Source organism: Ahaetulla prasina, chromosome 3 (assembly GCF_028640845.1).
Source record: "Ahaetulla prasina isolate Xishuangbanna chromosome 3, ASM2864084v1, whole genome shotgun sequence".
In the NCBI taxonomy this organism is placed as follows: domain Eukaryota; kingdom Metazoa; phylum Chordata; class Lepidosauria; order Squamata; family Colubridae; genus Ahaetulla; species Ahaetulla prasina.
The window spans coordinates 55738561-55753047 of record NC_080541.1 but is presented as its reverse complement, the minus strand read 5'-3'; the positions used below and the strand labels follow the sequence as shown (position 1 = coordinate 55753047).

Genomic DNA, 14487 nt, shown 5'->3' with positions numbered 1-14487 from the left:
TTCTAACCTGTCTCAAAAATGTAATATAGTGGTTACAGAGCAAACCTAGGGAGATCTCAGATCAAATTCCCTTCAGCCTTGAAATCCCTGGGATGATTTTGGACTAATTACTCTTAGCCTGGCCTATCTGTTGGGTTGCTGTGAGAATAAAAATAACCTCTTAAAGAAATACAAATACAATCAATCTAGCCCAAGTCAATAAATATCCATTAAAATTGATTTTAAATGGTAGGCTGAGATAGTTGGAATGAAGACAGGGAGTGGGTAGTACTGTCTGCAAAACAGAATTTCTGCTTTAAATTTTTAGATTGTGCACCTGTCAGTTTTCCAATGGTAGTTTCATGTAGAAACAAACCAAAACAAAATGAAATTATTATATGAATATTCTTGAAATATAATTTTGATGGATATTTAATTCTAAAACAAATGTTAATTGTATCAAAATATGAGGGGTTGAAATCTCCCCCACCCATGAAAAAGCATGTACATCACAGTAGTTAGTAGAACAGATTACTCCATCCATCACTATTTATTAAAGAGAATCTGAATCTGAATACTTGCAGCTAACAACTGCACTAATGCATTTTACATTAGTGGGCTGCATCAAGAAATCCTAACTTTTGGTGCCAAGGGGGTAATTAATATTAGAATATGTTTGCAAAATGATTGTGTTTATGTAGGAGTGAAGACTAAGTACCAGCTTGTATGGATTAAAACAGGCACCTGTTGTGAAGGTGGTGACAAAGGAAATATAGAAAAAATTATAGATTATGGAAAGATTTTTTTATTTCCTTCAAAAGGTAGAGTCATGGTATGTTCTGAAATTTGGACTTAACTTCAGTGTTTTTCATTAACACGTATTTCACAGAATCCACTTCTTAAAGTTTCAGCAATACTTTTTTTTCCTCAAAAATATCTGCAAAAAATGTCAATCTGCACATTGAAAAGCTTTTAGCAATATAAAGATACTGTTTTATTTTGTAAGTGGAGAAGCAATATAAGCATTCTCAGCATGTTTAGAGCTGGACACTTGTGCCATAGAAAACTTTTTTAAAATTAATTAAACTTATCAAAGTATAAAATATAAATGAAAATGAAAATAGTGGGAAAATGTAAAAGGAAAGTAGTTGAGGTTGCAATGTTATTTTATTCTAAAATAACTAAAGAAGTAGGAAGTCAGTGCTTTTCTTTCTTTTTTCCCCTTTGCTATAAAAAAACTTGTAAGGCTTTGTTTCAACAGAAGTGAATCTCATTACATTAAAGACAACAATGTCACTATAGTAAGTCTGTGCGCGCGCGCACACACACACACAAAGATTAAGATAACAGTTTTGGAAAATACAAAATCCAGATGTCCCTTCCTTGCTCTCTATCATTTATCACTGTATCATGCATGTATAAGCATCTGGCATTACTGGATAATGTACAGTAATTTAAATTACAGATAAATGTGTAAGTGTAGTGATCTTACATCTAGGTTAGCTTTACTTTTTCAAGGCAAAACAGGAAAGCAGGATGCTTTAAATTATGATTTTGTGAATTACATTGATAGCCTTTGAAATGAGCATTAATTACCTACAGTGTCCATATGTGATTTCTGTATTTGGCCCTTTGTTATGCTTTCTTTCCCTGCCTTTCATTGTCTCACACCAGTTAAAATACAGAATGCTCGTGTTAGGGCTGCGGATCATTCTTACGTAATACTTGGAAATATTAAGCAGACTGATAGTAAAACGTAAATAAAACAAAAAGAACTCCATAATCTAATAAAACAGCAATAATTTATCATTATATATAATGCATAGAATTGTTTTATATAGAATACCAAACCATTCTCATGTTAGGAAAGAGATACACCCTACCTGAAATTTAGATAGACTTGTTACAAATTTTCCTACCTCAAATATTCTGAAGCCTGCAAAATCTAAATTCTGACAAAGGTCAAGCTAAAATAAGATAAAATAAATTATGAGTTAAGATGTATGTCAACTCAGGCATCAAGTTACTGTTTTCATGCTTGCACAGCATATTAAATCCTATTGGAACAATTTCTCAGAATCCTATTCAACCGGTGTACACCATATCTACTACTTTAAAAGCAAGGAAATTAATGTGACAATAAGCCCTTTTGACACCAAAACTTTTATTCCGCTTTTTTCTTCATCTGTAAGACTTCCACACTGTGGTGGCTAAATTCATTTTATTCTCATTTTAGAAACAGCCCATTCAGGATTGAAAGCAGAGCTGCAGTAAAATTGTTCATCGAAATAAAAGCTAGCACTGATAATGGATAATGGAAACCAGACAACTATCATTCTTTAGCATGTGGATGGAATGGTGTGAAAGGATTAAGTATGCAGATACAATAAAGGATTGAAAGGATTAAGTATGCAGATACAATTGTTTATAGAGCATACTTATAGTGGCAGGCCAGGAGTTAAATCCAGCAGGTTGTAGAGAAGCGGTAGTAGAAATTTTGAGTAGTTTGGAGAACCAGCAAATACCACCTCTGGCTGGCCCCAGAGTGGGGTGGGAATGGAGATTTTGCAATATCATTCCCCCAGGAGTGGGGAATGAATGGGGTTTTTGCAGTATCCTTTGCCTGACACGCCCACCAAACCGATAGTAAAAAAAAATTGGATTTCACCACTGTGGCAGGTTGTTGATCAGAATTTAGAATGCCAGTTAGAACAGATCTTGGGAGTCCAGCCTCTGCCCAAGTAGGAATCACTACATCATTCCAGACAAATTACTGTCCAATCCCTTCTTAAAAACTGGAGCACCCACAACTTCCAAAGGCAAGCTCTTCACTAATTATTTGTTCTGTGAAGAAAATTTCTCCTCAATTCTAGGTTGGATCTCTCTGATAAGTTTCCATTTGTTACTTGTTTTGCCCTCACTTGCTTTGGATAATAGTTATTCCCCTCTTAATGACAGTGTCTTAAATATTGGAAGACTGCTGTCATGTCATCCATAGTCCTTCTCATTAGATTAGATATATCTAGTTCCTGCAACCATTCATCAAGTTTCAACCTCCAGCCTCCTAATCATTTTTGTTGCTCTTCTCTCCACTCTTTAATACTTAATCACTGTAGTTTGTGTGCTAATGAAAATGCTCTATCATATCTCCAGTTGGTTTGGTCCTTCATTTAAAATGGACAACTTTCCCATACTACCCCATACAAAAAAATAGCAATAGCACTTAGACTTATATACTGCTTCGCAGTGCTTTACAGCTCTCTCTTAAACTGTTTACAGAGTAAGCACAATCTGTGGGTAATCACAACCCACAATCTGGGTCCTCGTTTTACCAACTTCAGAAGGATGGAAGTCCGAGTCAACCTTGAGCTGGTGCAACTCAAACTGCTGGCAGACGGTAGTCAGTAGAAGTAGCCTGAAGTACTGCATTCTAATCACTGCGCCATCCCGGCTCAATGCTATTGGTACAAGTGCTTCTATTCATATTAAGAATTTTGTTATGCAAAACACCAGGCTAAGAAATTGTAGAGTGTATCTAGGGAATGAGAAAACCTGACTGGATTAAACATTTGCTATATTGTCTGAGATAAGACTGCTGGCCCAAAATGTAATGCACAAACATAGACACTTCCAATATTCTTAAGCATATTTGGATCTCTGTTCATGAAAACAAGTATCATTACATTGTAAAATAAAAAAAGGCCAAGGGCCGTATTAGTTACATAAATCTTTAGAAACAAATAAATTTTCCTCCAATTATTTTTCTTTTTCATTAAATATTAAATGCCTTAATAAACCGTTTCTTCCAATTTTCATTGAAGTTAATAGTAAAAGGATGTTGATTGCCAGAATAACTTTTCTGAACACAGAACAAAGGAATAAGTCAAACGCTCTATTATGTATTAAAGAATGTGAATTGGATCTATATCATGAATATGCTGAATTCATAAATAAATTTGTGTTTAAGATTAAACTGCCCATAGCCTAATAATCAAGAAAATGCTGAAAATTGTTTAAAAGAATTTACCAGGAAGTTAGCACAGCAAATTATTAGCACAGCAAGGCATTTTGAAGGATCCCTCATTATTGGTTACTAAACATATCAATTTTATTCAAGACACTTTAGATGCTACTTATAGCCTTTTGTATGGTTAATAAATCGTGTTTATATTTTTTAATTGGGATTTGTTGTTTTCTTGGTACTAAAACCTGAATTTGTTTGAAATGAACATTATTTATTAATATAGTAATGTAGTAATTTCTGGAATAATTCCAAGTAGTTTTGTAATAATGATCAAGTTATTTAAATCTTCAAGAGTATTTGTTTTGTCCAGGAACATACATATGTGCATACATACATGGCATTAATTGCTATAATGTCCTGAATCCTAAACATACATTTTCCTTTCTTATTCTTAACAAATAAGAACATTTCTTTTTGGCTGGGAAATTAGTCTCTTTCATTTTTTTCTTTTGCATTGTTTCCTATTTCTGATTGCATCTAACTAGAATGACTTAATTTAGGTAAGATTTTGATGCTGAATTTCCATTTATAGGGGGATAGCCACTTTAATTTTAGTTTTAAAATTAAATTAAAACAGAAAATAAAATGGAGCTATCTCTTAATTTATTTTAACCTAACAGAATAAGGTAATGTTATTGTAATGTCACCGATTAAACACTTTTATGAAAACAGGACTGTTATAAAACAATTAAATCTTGAAAACGCATTATTCCCTAGGAGAGAAAACCCAGAGGAAATTCTTCTTATTAATTTTAAGACAACAATTTTAAGACAACAAAAGATGGTCTAGAAAGACAAAATATTTCTTAATGTCAGTAAAGCATATTCTAAACAAGAAGTCATATCTATAACAGATTGAATTCAACATTTTTTCTCAACTCATTTATCTAATTCAGTCACCTTGATTATAGCTTCACATGATTCTTAGAGACAATTGTGATAAAACTTCTAAAATAAAAATATAATTGTTATCCTATACAAAACTAAAAATAAAATAGAAATCCATTATAAATTTAAATAGTAAATTTAAAAGGGCAATTAGGATATTAAATCACAAATAATTTATTCTTCTTTTAAGAGTTGATGCAATACAATTTTAAATAGCAATGAAGTACACAGTGGTGGAAAATTGGCACTAAATCTATAAGCATGTTATTCATATCAATGATCTCCACATTTTCAGTTCAAAACTTGATTTTAATTAAATGACATAAAAATATTCTCTATTTAGGATTATAGAGGAATGTATTTTTATGCCCTAATTCAGGTACTTCCTGCTATTTTCCTATCAAAATATACCAATACATGACTGATTTTATTAGCAAATTTTCAAACATCTGTCTGAAATATGTATGCTTCTGCAACACAAAATTTAGTAATGCGCCTCAAACATAATAGGAGGGAGGGTCTTCCCTGCTGAATCTGTGTTTGCTCTGGATAGAAAATTTCTCTAATGTGGGATTGGTCAGAATTTATAGTTTATAAGGAAACTGACATTTTAAAAAACACATTAAAATTTACTTTTGGTCTCATAATAACCAATACAAACATGGACATATACACAATTGTATTCTCTCTTAAAGATATTCACTCTTGAATGAGAAAGTTTAGACAAGTTTTACAAAAGCTGCTATACTATCTTCGTTACATAGTAATTATTGTACTACAAGTTAAATACACTTGTGAAATAAAATACATGTCAACCTATCTATAATTTGTTTATAAATACTTTGTAAATTTAAATCAGGTTAAATGAACACTTTTTCAAAGTCATTGCTACTGCAATCAAAAAAAGATCACAGCTCTTATTTATTTGAAACCATTACAAGGCCATTAAAAATTCGCAGTTTTGTGTTACTGGAAGAAAAGGTAAAATGAACTGCCACTGGTACAACCATTTTACAGGTTTCCATCAAGTATTTTAAATTTACTTTATGTAGACGTTTTATATGTTCCATGATAATTCCATCATTTCAGTAGTTGGGATACACAGTCTTCATATCAGGATCTGTCAAATACATGGTTGGCTTCTCATCCAACACTGAGGTCAGCATACACACCCACAAATTCTTCACATCAGTTTGTATTTCTCCTTTACTTGGGTTTCTGACCTTGCCAGTTTGTAGTGTACTACCTTGCATATTCCACATGAAAAAAACATAATATATAAAATATTGCTGCTGTAAAAATTTTTCCCTTACTCTTACAAAAGAATCTCTGGAAAAATACTAAATTCCCTTAACCTTCATAAACATACAGTACTGCTCACATACTTCAGTCTGTAACTGTTTGATATACAGTTCTAAGCTCGTTGCAAATTGTTTGTGAGTGTATTTTCTGTCCAATATTGCCATCTAGAGTACAGATGCATCTTTTTCCATAAGGACAATTACATTTGTTTATAATTAGCTGACAAAAGCTAACCTAGATAGGCAATATACTCCAATACAGCCATTTATTAACAAGGCAAGGTTGTCATTTTCTTTCTAAAATTAGAAGCAATTGAAGATTTTCTTCAAAAGATGTTGACAATGCCGAAGAGACGATGAGGCTGCTAACAGGTACTGCTTATTAAAATTAGGTTTTCACTGCTGGTAATTTCCATACTGCCCCTATAAAAAAATTGAACAAGGACAATAGTTAAGTAAAGGGCAAAAAACAAAAAGGAAAACACATAGATTCTTAGCACTGATTTCTCTAAAGTAGGGTTATTTGTAATTTCAAGTGTGAAGAAAGACGTTGGAATTATAATTTCAGGAATATATTGGTATTTGATTTTAGTGGCAACTTTCAAAAACAATTCTATAATTCCATTGTTTAGTTTTTTGCATCCCAGAAATGTTTCTTAAAACATGTCTTGCCTTGAATATAAAAAAATGAATATTAAAAATTACAAAAAAAGAGCAAAGTATGGTTTCCAAAAAAGCTTTTTAAAAATCATTGTAAATACAAAATACATTTGTTCTTTGTGTATGTTTTTTTAATTTTAGTATATAAGTATAACTTTTTTCAAGGATAGATTTTTATCTTTGCCAAATTACGTATTTACAAATGTTATGGTAATTTAAAAATACAAGAAGTTGGAAATGTCCTCAGTTAAAATAAATAGCATAAACAATATTAGATTATACCATCTTTATATACAGCCTATTATTACCAACATAGTATTCTCTTGGTACAAGAATATTTTTAACATCAATCTATATACTACTAATATTCTTACTGTCTGTTTGCAACAGTAGTGGGTTTCAAAAAATTTTTTACTACTGGTTCTGTGGGTGTGCTTGGTGGGCGTGGCATGGCTTGGTGGGCGTGGGAGGGGAAGGATACTGTAAAATCTCCATTCCCACCCCAATCTAGCGGAAGATTACTACAAAATTCCCATTTCCTTCCTATCAGCTGGGACTTGGGAGGCAGAGAATAGTTGGGGATGGGCCAGTCAGAATTTTTACTACTGGTTCTCAACTACTCAAAATATCTGCTATCGATTCTCCAGAACTGGTCAGAATCTGCTAAACCCACCTCTGGTTTGCAACCTTAAATTGGGAAAAATTGGAAGGTACAGAACAGTAACTATTGAACCAAGGTAATCCAAATGGACCAATTTACAGAATGCTGGGACCCATGATCCTCCTATAAAAATGAAATTTTGAGAAGTTGTAGATACTTCCAACACTACTGTGCTAAACTTCTCAGGAAACTATAGGTTGCATGGTGTAGGGGAAGTTTGGAGAAGCTTTCTTTCCTGCCTTCTACAATAAGCTGGCAGCAAGGCCAACAGGTGAGCCATGATTGGTTGCTTTGGAACTCAGATGCTGGCTTGCGAGGTAGACTGGCTGTGGGTGACAGTTGATGGTTGAGTCCTTTTTCTCTCTGGAAGGAGGGGGCCTTTGGAGACATGTCAGGATGGGGAGCAGGATTGCAGTTTTTCCTGCAGTCCAGACTCTTTTTGTTCTTCAGCAAAGTGCCAGGCAGTTCCACAGGTCAGTCAAGGAGGAGTGATTTCTGATGCTCCCTACCAATTTTCCTTAAGTAACATTAATAGGGGATACGTCAACTCCCCAACCTCCGGACCTTTCGACGCGAGCTAAATACATTTTTGTTTCATCGCGCAGGGCTGGCTTAATTTAGTTTTAATAGGGGTTTTACTAGAGTTTTAATCTTTTTGGGCCTAATTTAAATTAGTTTTTAAAATGTTTTTTAACTTTTGTGATTTTTGTTTTTACTAGGCTGTAAACCGCCCTGAGTCCTTCGGGAGAAGGGCAGTATATAAATCAAAATAATAAATAAATAGATAGATAGATAGATAGATAGATAGATAGATAGATAGATAGATAGATAGATAGATAGATAGATAGGCAGGGAGCTGGAAATCACTTCCGCTCCCATTGATTTTTTGCCCATTCATGGTAATTTTGTTTCTCTGTTTTGATAAGGAATTATCTCTGAAAGGATAATCCATTGGGCCACGGATACAATTATCTAGAAATGATATGCAGAAAAATAAACAGTTGAAATCCACCTCTTGTATCTTTTTGCTTTTTGATCTGAAAAGATTGAAAGACAAAAGATAATTTTTGGACACAACAAACATTGGTATTTATTTTATTATTTTGTTTTTGTATCACTCTGCTCCTTCAGGGGCCAAGAAGAATGATAAAAAGTATGTATGTGTCAGAAATATTCAATATAAACTAATAGATAAAATATTTTTAAAGAAACAGTACCAAACAGAAAAAGTACAATTAAAACATTTTTTTACAATATTATGGTGAGTTATAAATATAATTTGATTGTGCCAGTTGCATCTCCCTGTCACCCATGCATTTCTCTGTGCTGCTTTGTTTAAAGCTTACTTTACTCCTGCAAAGGGCAGCGTAGTGGCTCAGTGGTTAAGATGTTGGACTTGCTGGCTGGAAAGGTTTGAGACCCGAGATCCACATGACAGAGTGAGCTCCTGTCCTTACCCAGGCACCTGCCAACTTAGCAGTTTGAAAGCATGCAAATGCAAGTAGATAAATAAATACCACTTCAGTGGAAAATGATAGCCACATGACTGCAGAAATGTCTTCAGACAGTGCTAGCTCAATGGCCTTAAAATGGAGATGAACAGCACCTCTATAGTCAGCAACGACTAGCGGAGTAAAATCCACAGGGATCCTTTACTCCTGCATGCAGCTTTTGCCCACAGCTAACAGTGAAATAAACCAGAAGTAAATTATGAATCATATAAGCCAGGGCTGTCAAACGTGTGGTCTGTGGGCCAGATGCGCCACGCCCATATCCAGTTTAGCAAAGGGGAAAAAAGTCCTGCTATGTCATCTGACGCCGTGAGTTTAATATAACTGATATAAGCAGTGATAGCACTATCAACAATCTCTACTTCTCTACTACTCAAGAATCTTTGCTTTAGGCCTATTACAATTCATCAACCCATGCAGATGAACAGTAATGCCTATTAGCTCTGAAGACTGATTCTCGTGTACAGCTAGTTACCTGAAAAGTAAAGGCAACTTGCACTATGGTATATGTGTAATGCTTGATTTTACCTTTTATCTAAAATGGTTTCAGATGAAATGTTTAAATATTCATATAGGGTAGCATTTGAATTTGAACAATAAAACTTTAAACACACATTCAAAAATTTGTATACCATATTTTTAGGACTTTAAGACGCTCTGGACTATAGGAAGCACCTAGCTTTTGGAGAGAAAAACAAGAAAACAAATCTGCCTCTCTCTCCCAGCATCAATCCAGTATTCATCTGGCCTGTTTGCTGCAGCCCGTTCGCCACTGCCCATTCTAGAACAGCTGATCGGCACCGCACAAACCCCTCTCCCCCGCCACAATATTCACTGTATAAGATGCAGACATTTCCACCCACTTTTTTGGGGGGAGGAGTGTGTGCATCTTATACTCCGAAAAATACTGTAACTCCAAAAACTGTACCTGGTCATATCCATAAGGCCTTTGTTGTGGAGGCTGGGGAGGGCCAGGCTGCGTAGGTCTATATCCTCCATATTGTTGACCTTGTCCTTGAGGATAATTGGAATACTGAGGTCCTGGAGCACTTTGGGAAGGACCTACAATATTTTGTACAGAAATTCTAGCAATTCAATCATTAAAAACACAATTTTTTATATTTTTATTTCTCTAGATAAGGACCTTCAATCAAAATTTTAATACATTTATATTTTCCCATTTGAGGACCAAAGTACTCATCTCTCTTGATTTACAAATATGATCAATAGGCTTGGCTTAATGAGGCCAAATTATATACAAATAAGATTACAGTAAAGTTATCAATACCTTTAAACTATCAGAACAAAAAAAATTGTTTTGTTTTAAGAACCTTACTTTTGCTATTTTGAAAGAATAGGGGTTTAAATGTGTGGAATCATGTAAAAACATTTATTTTCAAAATTGCAGTGAAACATTTTTTCTAAAATTGATGGAAAGAAATTAAGTATTTTGATGTTTCCCCTAAGACTCTGTGGGATCCAACTTAATTAAAAGGCCTATGAATTATCTAAAAACCATTAAGAAAACTGTCTTGTCTAATCAATATTATTTATGTAGATGCAACCTTACCTCAATTTAATCCAATAGGGGTGTATTTATATAACACTGTTGTCACAGAATACTCTAATTGTACTATACTTACAAAAATATTATATATTACTCGCATATTCAATATTTTAAGCTGTATTGACAGCTTTTATTGATCTTCCACAGAAGAAAGGGAAACAATAAAACTAGGGAAGAATGGGAATGGAATTGCCAAGCCTACTAGCATTTGCCCAGAATACTTGCATACTGCCAAGTACAAAAATCTGGAGACAGAACGATAAGTGGAAAACTTGGGCAGAAATAACTAAGAGTTTGATTTACACAAATTTCTTCCGCTTGATTATTCCATATTTAATTTCTCCATATTGCATATACCTTTCCTACATTGATAAACCTGGACTTACAACCATTTCTTTAATGAAAGTTACAATGGCATTGAAAAAAGTTGAGTTATACCCATTTTTCACATTTACAACTGTCTCTGTGGTCATGCGATCAAAGTTTGGGTGCTTGGCAACTGGCATAATTTATGATGGCTGCAGTGTCCTGGTGTCATGTGATCACCTTTTGTGACCTTTTGGCAAAAATCAATGGGGAAACTAGATACATTTAACAACCATATTAGGAATTTAATGAATTCAGTAATTCACTAAATAACTGTGGCAGGTAAAATGGGGAAAAGGCACTTAACTTTCTTGCTTAGCAAAGGAAATTTGGGACTCAGTTGTGGTTCTAAGTCAAGGACTACTTGTATTACAGAAAAGCATTTCAAGGTTTTAAAAGTTGTACCAAGAAAAAGCACAATCATTAAGATTTGCATGTTGTATATAATTGGGATTCATTTTAGGAGGCAGTAGTGATATCAATATGCCAGAATTGGATGATAAAAACACTAAATTGGGCTCCCATGCTTCCCCCTCCTTCAACAATAAGAAATCGGATATATTGAAATTATTTTGAAATTATTCAGAATTCTCTCTTATGTGCATTCCAGGACAATGCTTAAAACTAACCATAGTTTAATCTATGGGTAGTGAATGTGCCACGAATTTCCCTTTGATACAAACTTGATACTGTAATTATTTAGCTAATATTCTCAAGTACAGATTTAACAGATTTCCTGAAGCTTTAAAATAAATATTTTCCATGCAGCCACCATGAAAAAAAGAGGGAAGGGAGACATACCTTTTATTTAAAACTGAAACAACCATACTGCTTGGTGAGGGAAATCCCAGTTGTTGTCTTAACCCCAATGCACACCCAATTCATTAAGTGAGAAGTGGAGGGAGCCCCAAGTAAGAAATGTGAGATGCTGCTGAGGGTGGAAGCCAGCGGAGGACCTGGGAGAGCTGAGGCAAGTCATGTGTGAATTGTGGAAAAATAGAGAAAATTTTGGGAGTCCCAATGCACACCATGAATACAAGAAGGCTGGGTGTATAGATGGCACAGTGCAAGTAAAGAGAGGCCACAGATGGTGCGAGTTCAGGAAGGCTTGGGGGGTGGGGGTTGGCACAAGCACAGAAGGCCAGGGGTGAATTGTGTGAATGAAGGAAGGCTATGGGATGAACGGTCGCAGACGGTGTTGACAGGGGGACAGAGATCAACCCCGAGACGCCTCTTATGTGGGGTGCCGCAAGGGTCGGTTCTCTCGCCTCTTCTGTTCAACATCTATATGAAGCCGCTTGGTGAGATCATCCGTGGTCTTGGGGTGAGTTGTCATCTATACGCTGATGATACTCAGCTCTATATTTCCACCCCTAACCATCCCAACGAGGCTGTTGAAGTGATGTCCCAGTGCCTGGAGGCCGTAAGGGTCTGGATGGGGAGGAACAGACTCAGACTCAATCCCACCAAGACCGAGTGGCTGTGGATGCCGGCGGCCCGGTACAGTCAGCTAATTCCATCACTGACCATTGGGGGCGAGCTATTGGCCCCCACGGAAAGTGCTAGCAATCTGGGCGTCCTCCTGGATGCATGGCTGTCTTTAGAAGATCATATGACGGCCGTCGCCAGGGGAGCTTTTCATCAGCCTGATACGCCAGTTACGCCCCTTTCTGGATCGGGCTTCCTTATGCACGGTCGCTCATGCCCTTGTTACATCCTGCCTGGACTACTGTAATGCTCTCTACATGGGGCTCCCTTGAAGGGTACCCGGAGACTCCAACTGGTCCAGAATGCGGCTGCGCGGGTGATAGAGGGAGCACCTTATGGCTCCTGTGTAACACCCCTCCTGCGTAATCTGCACTGGCTCCCGGTGGTCTTCCGGGTTCACTTCAAGGTACTTGTTATCACCTTTAAAACGCTCCATGGCTTAGGGCCAGGATATTTACGGGACCGCCTACTGCCACCATTAGCCTCTCACCGACCAGTGCGCTCTCACAGAGAGGGCCTCCTCCGGATACCGTCAGCTAAACAATGTCGGCTGGCGACCTCCAGGGTTTTAAATTTGTATTTAAAAGTTTTAGGTCATCAATTGAATTAATTTTCTATTCTTTTTGCTGTTTTATATGTATTATATGTTTTCTGTTGTTTTATTGGCTGTGAACCGCCCTGATTCCTTCGGGAGATGGGCGGTATACAAATATAATAAATAATAATAACAACAACAACAACAACAACAACAACAACATGAATGCAGAGGAGTGGGATGTGTGTGTATGTGAAGGGTGTGCACATACAAGACTTAGTACTTACAACCTTCCCTGTCAGCTTCCCCATTGACTTTTCTTGTGAGAAACCAACAGGAAAGGTTGCAAATGGTGATCCCATGACATTGCAGCCAACCTAAAGTGGAAGCTGGTTGCCAAGTGCCTGAATCATGATCACATGACCACAGGGAACTGTGATCATGATTCAGGCCCTTCAGCAGTTCAAGAAACAATCGTAAGTCTACTTGTTCAGAGTCTTCACAACTTTGAATGGTCACTGAAAGAGTGGTCAGTAAGTATGATTACTTGTGTTTAGCTTGGTTTATTATTTTTACAATACATTCCTTTGGCATTTTTTAAAAATAAGAATATAATCCAGTTAGAAAATAATTACATGTACTCTTTGAATTTACTTTAAAGTGAATTCTAAATTTTGTTCTGGTGAGTGTTTGTTCTACTTCTGTCCTTTGCACTAAATCCTTTCTCCCTTCTATCTTTGTGGTGACCACCCCTGGTAAAGAATGAATCTTGTTCTTCCATTTTAGAATTGTAGTGCACTGCTTCTCTTCCATGTAGAAAAACTGTACTGCTCTGATATGCTATAAACATCCTATTGCAGTTTATTATAAAACATTTGAGGAAATTAAGATAGTTATTCAGTGTTTCTTTGGTACTCATTGTTAACTGGTTCCAGCTGGCATGATGAGTACCAAAAACGATGAGTACTAAACAAAATTTTCCCATAAGAAATAATGTAGTGAGTCACAAGGCAATCAACATTGACACATTCTAGCTTGTGCGTTGAGTAAACAAATTTATGAGTATCAATAAATTTGTTTACTAAACAAATGATGAGTATCTGAACAAAATTTTCATATCAAAATGCAATGAGTACCAAATTTGATGAGTTTCAAAACAGTTGAGTACCAAGTTACCGCTGTGTAAGGATATATCGTACTGTTGCATTTATTGTTCTAAAAGAAAAATTTCAGAAAGCTTTTCAAATTTTTAAATTCTTCTTCATAAAAATATGAAAAAGATAGGAGAGAATAGGGGGGAAATCCAATCTCCCCATTTTCTCCCCTGGAATTTCACTTTTCTACCCTCAATTCAAGGAAACCTTTTTTATATATTTCAAATTCCTCTTTCAAACTCTATTTTGCATGCATGCAGAAATGTTTCACTATTTTACAAAATATATAGGTTATTGGTAAATCGACATTTAAAGGACCAAAACAAAACTATGGAATCTAACTAAAGCTATGA

At 35.6% G+C, this 14487-nt stretch overlaps 1 protein-coding gene across 3 annotated transcripts in view; it reads right to left on the bottom strand.

Annotated features, from left to right (window-relative positions):
• Positions 1 to 5041: 5041 nt before the first annotated feature.
• Positions 5042 to 14487, bottom strand: part of SS18 (SS18 subunit of BAF chromatin remodeling complex) — a 33673-nt gene continuing 24227 nt past the window's right edge. For all 3 annotated transcript variants that reach the window (XM_058176034.1, XM_058176035.1, XM_058176036.1), the window contains 2 exons: positions 9953 to 10086; positions 5042 to 6615 (listed from right to left, as the gene is read on the bottom strand). In XM_058176034.1, coding sequence (XP_058032017.1) covers positions 6589 to 6615; positions 9953 to 10086 — 161 coding nt within the window. In that variant the 3' untranslated portion in view covers positions 5042 to 6588. The remainder of the gene's footprint in view (positions 6616 to 9952; positions 10087 to 14487) is intronic.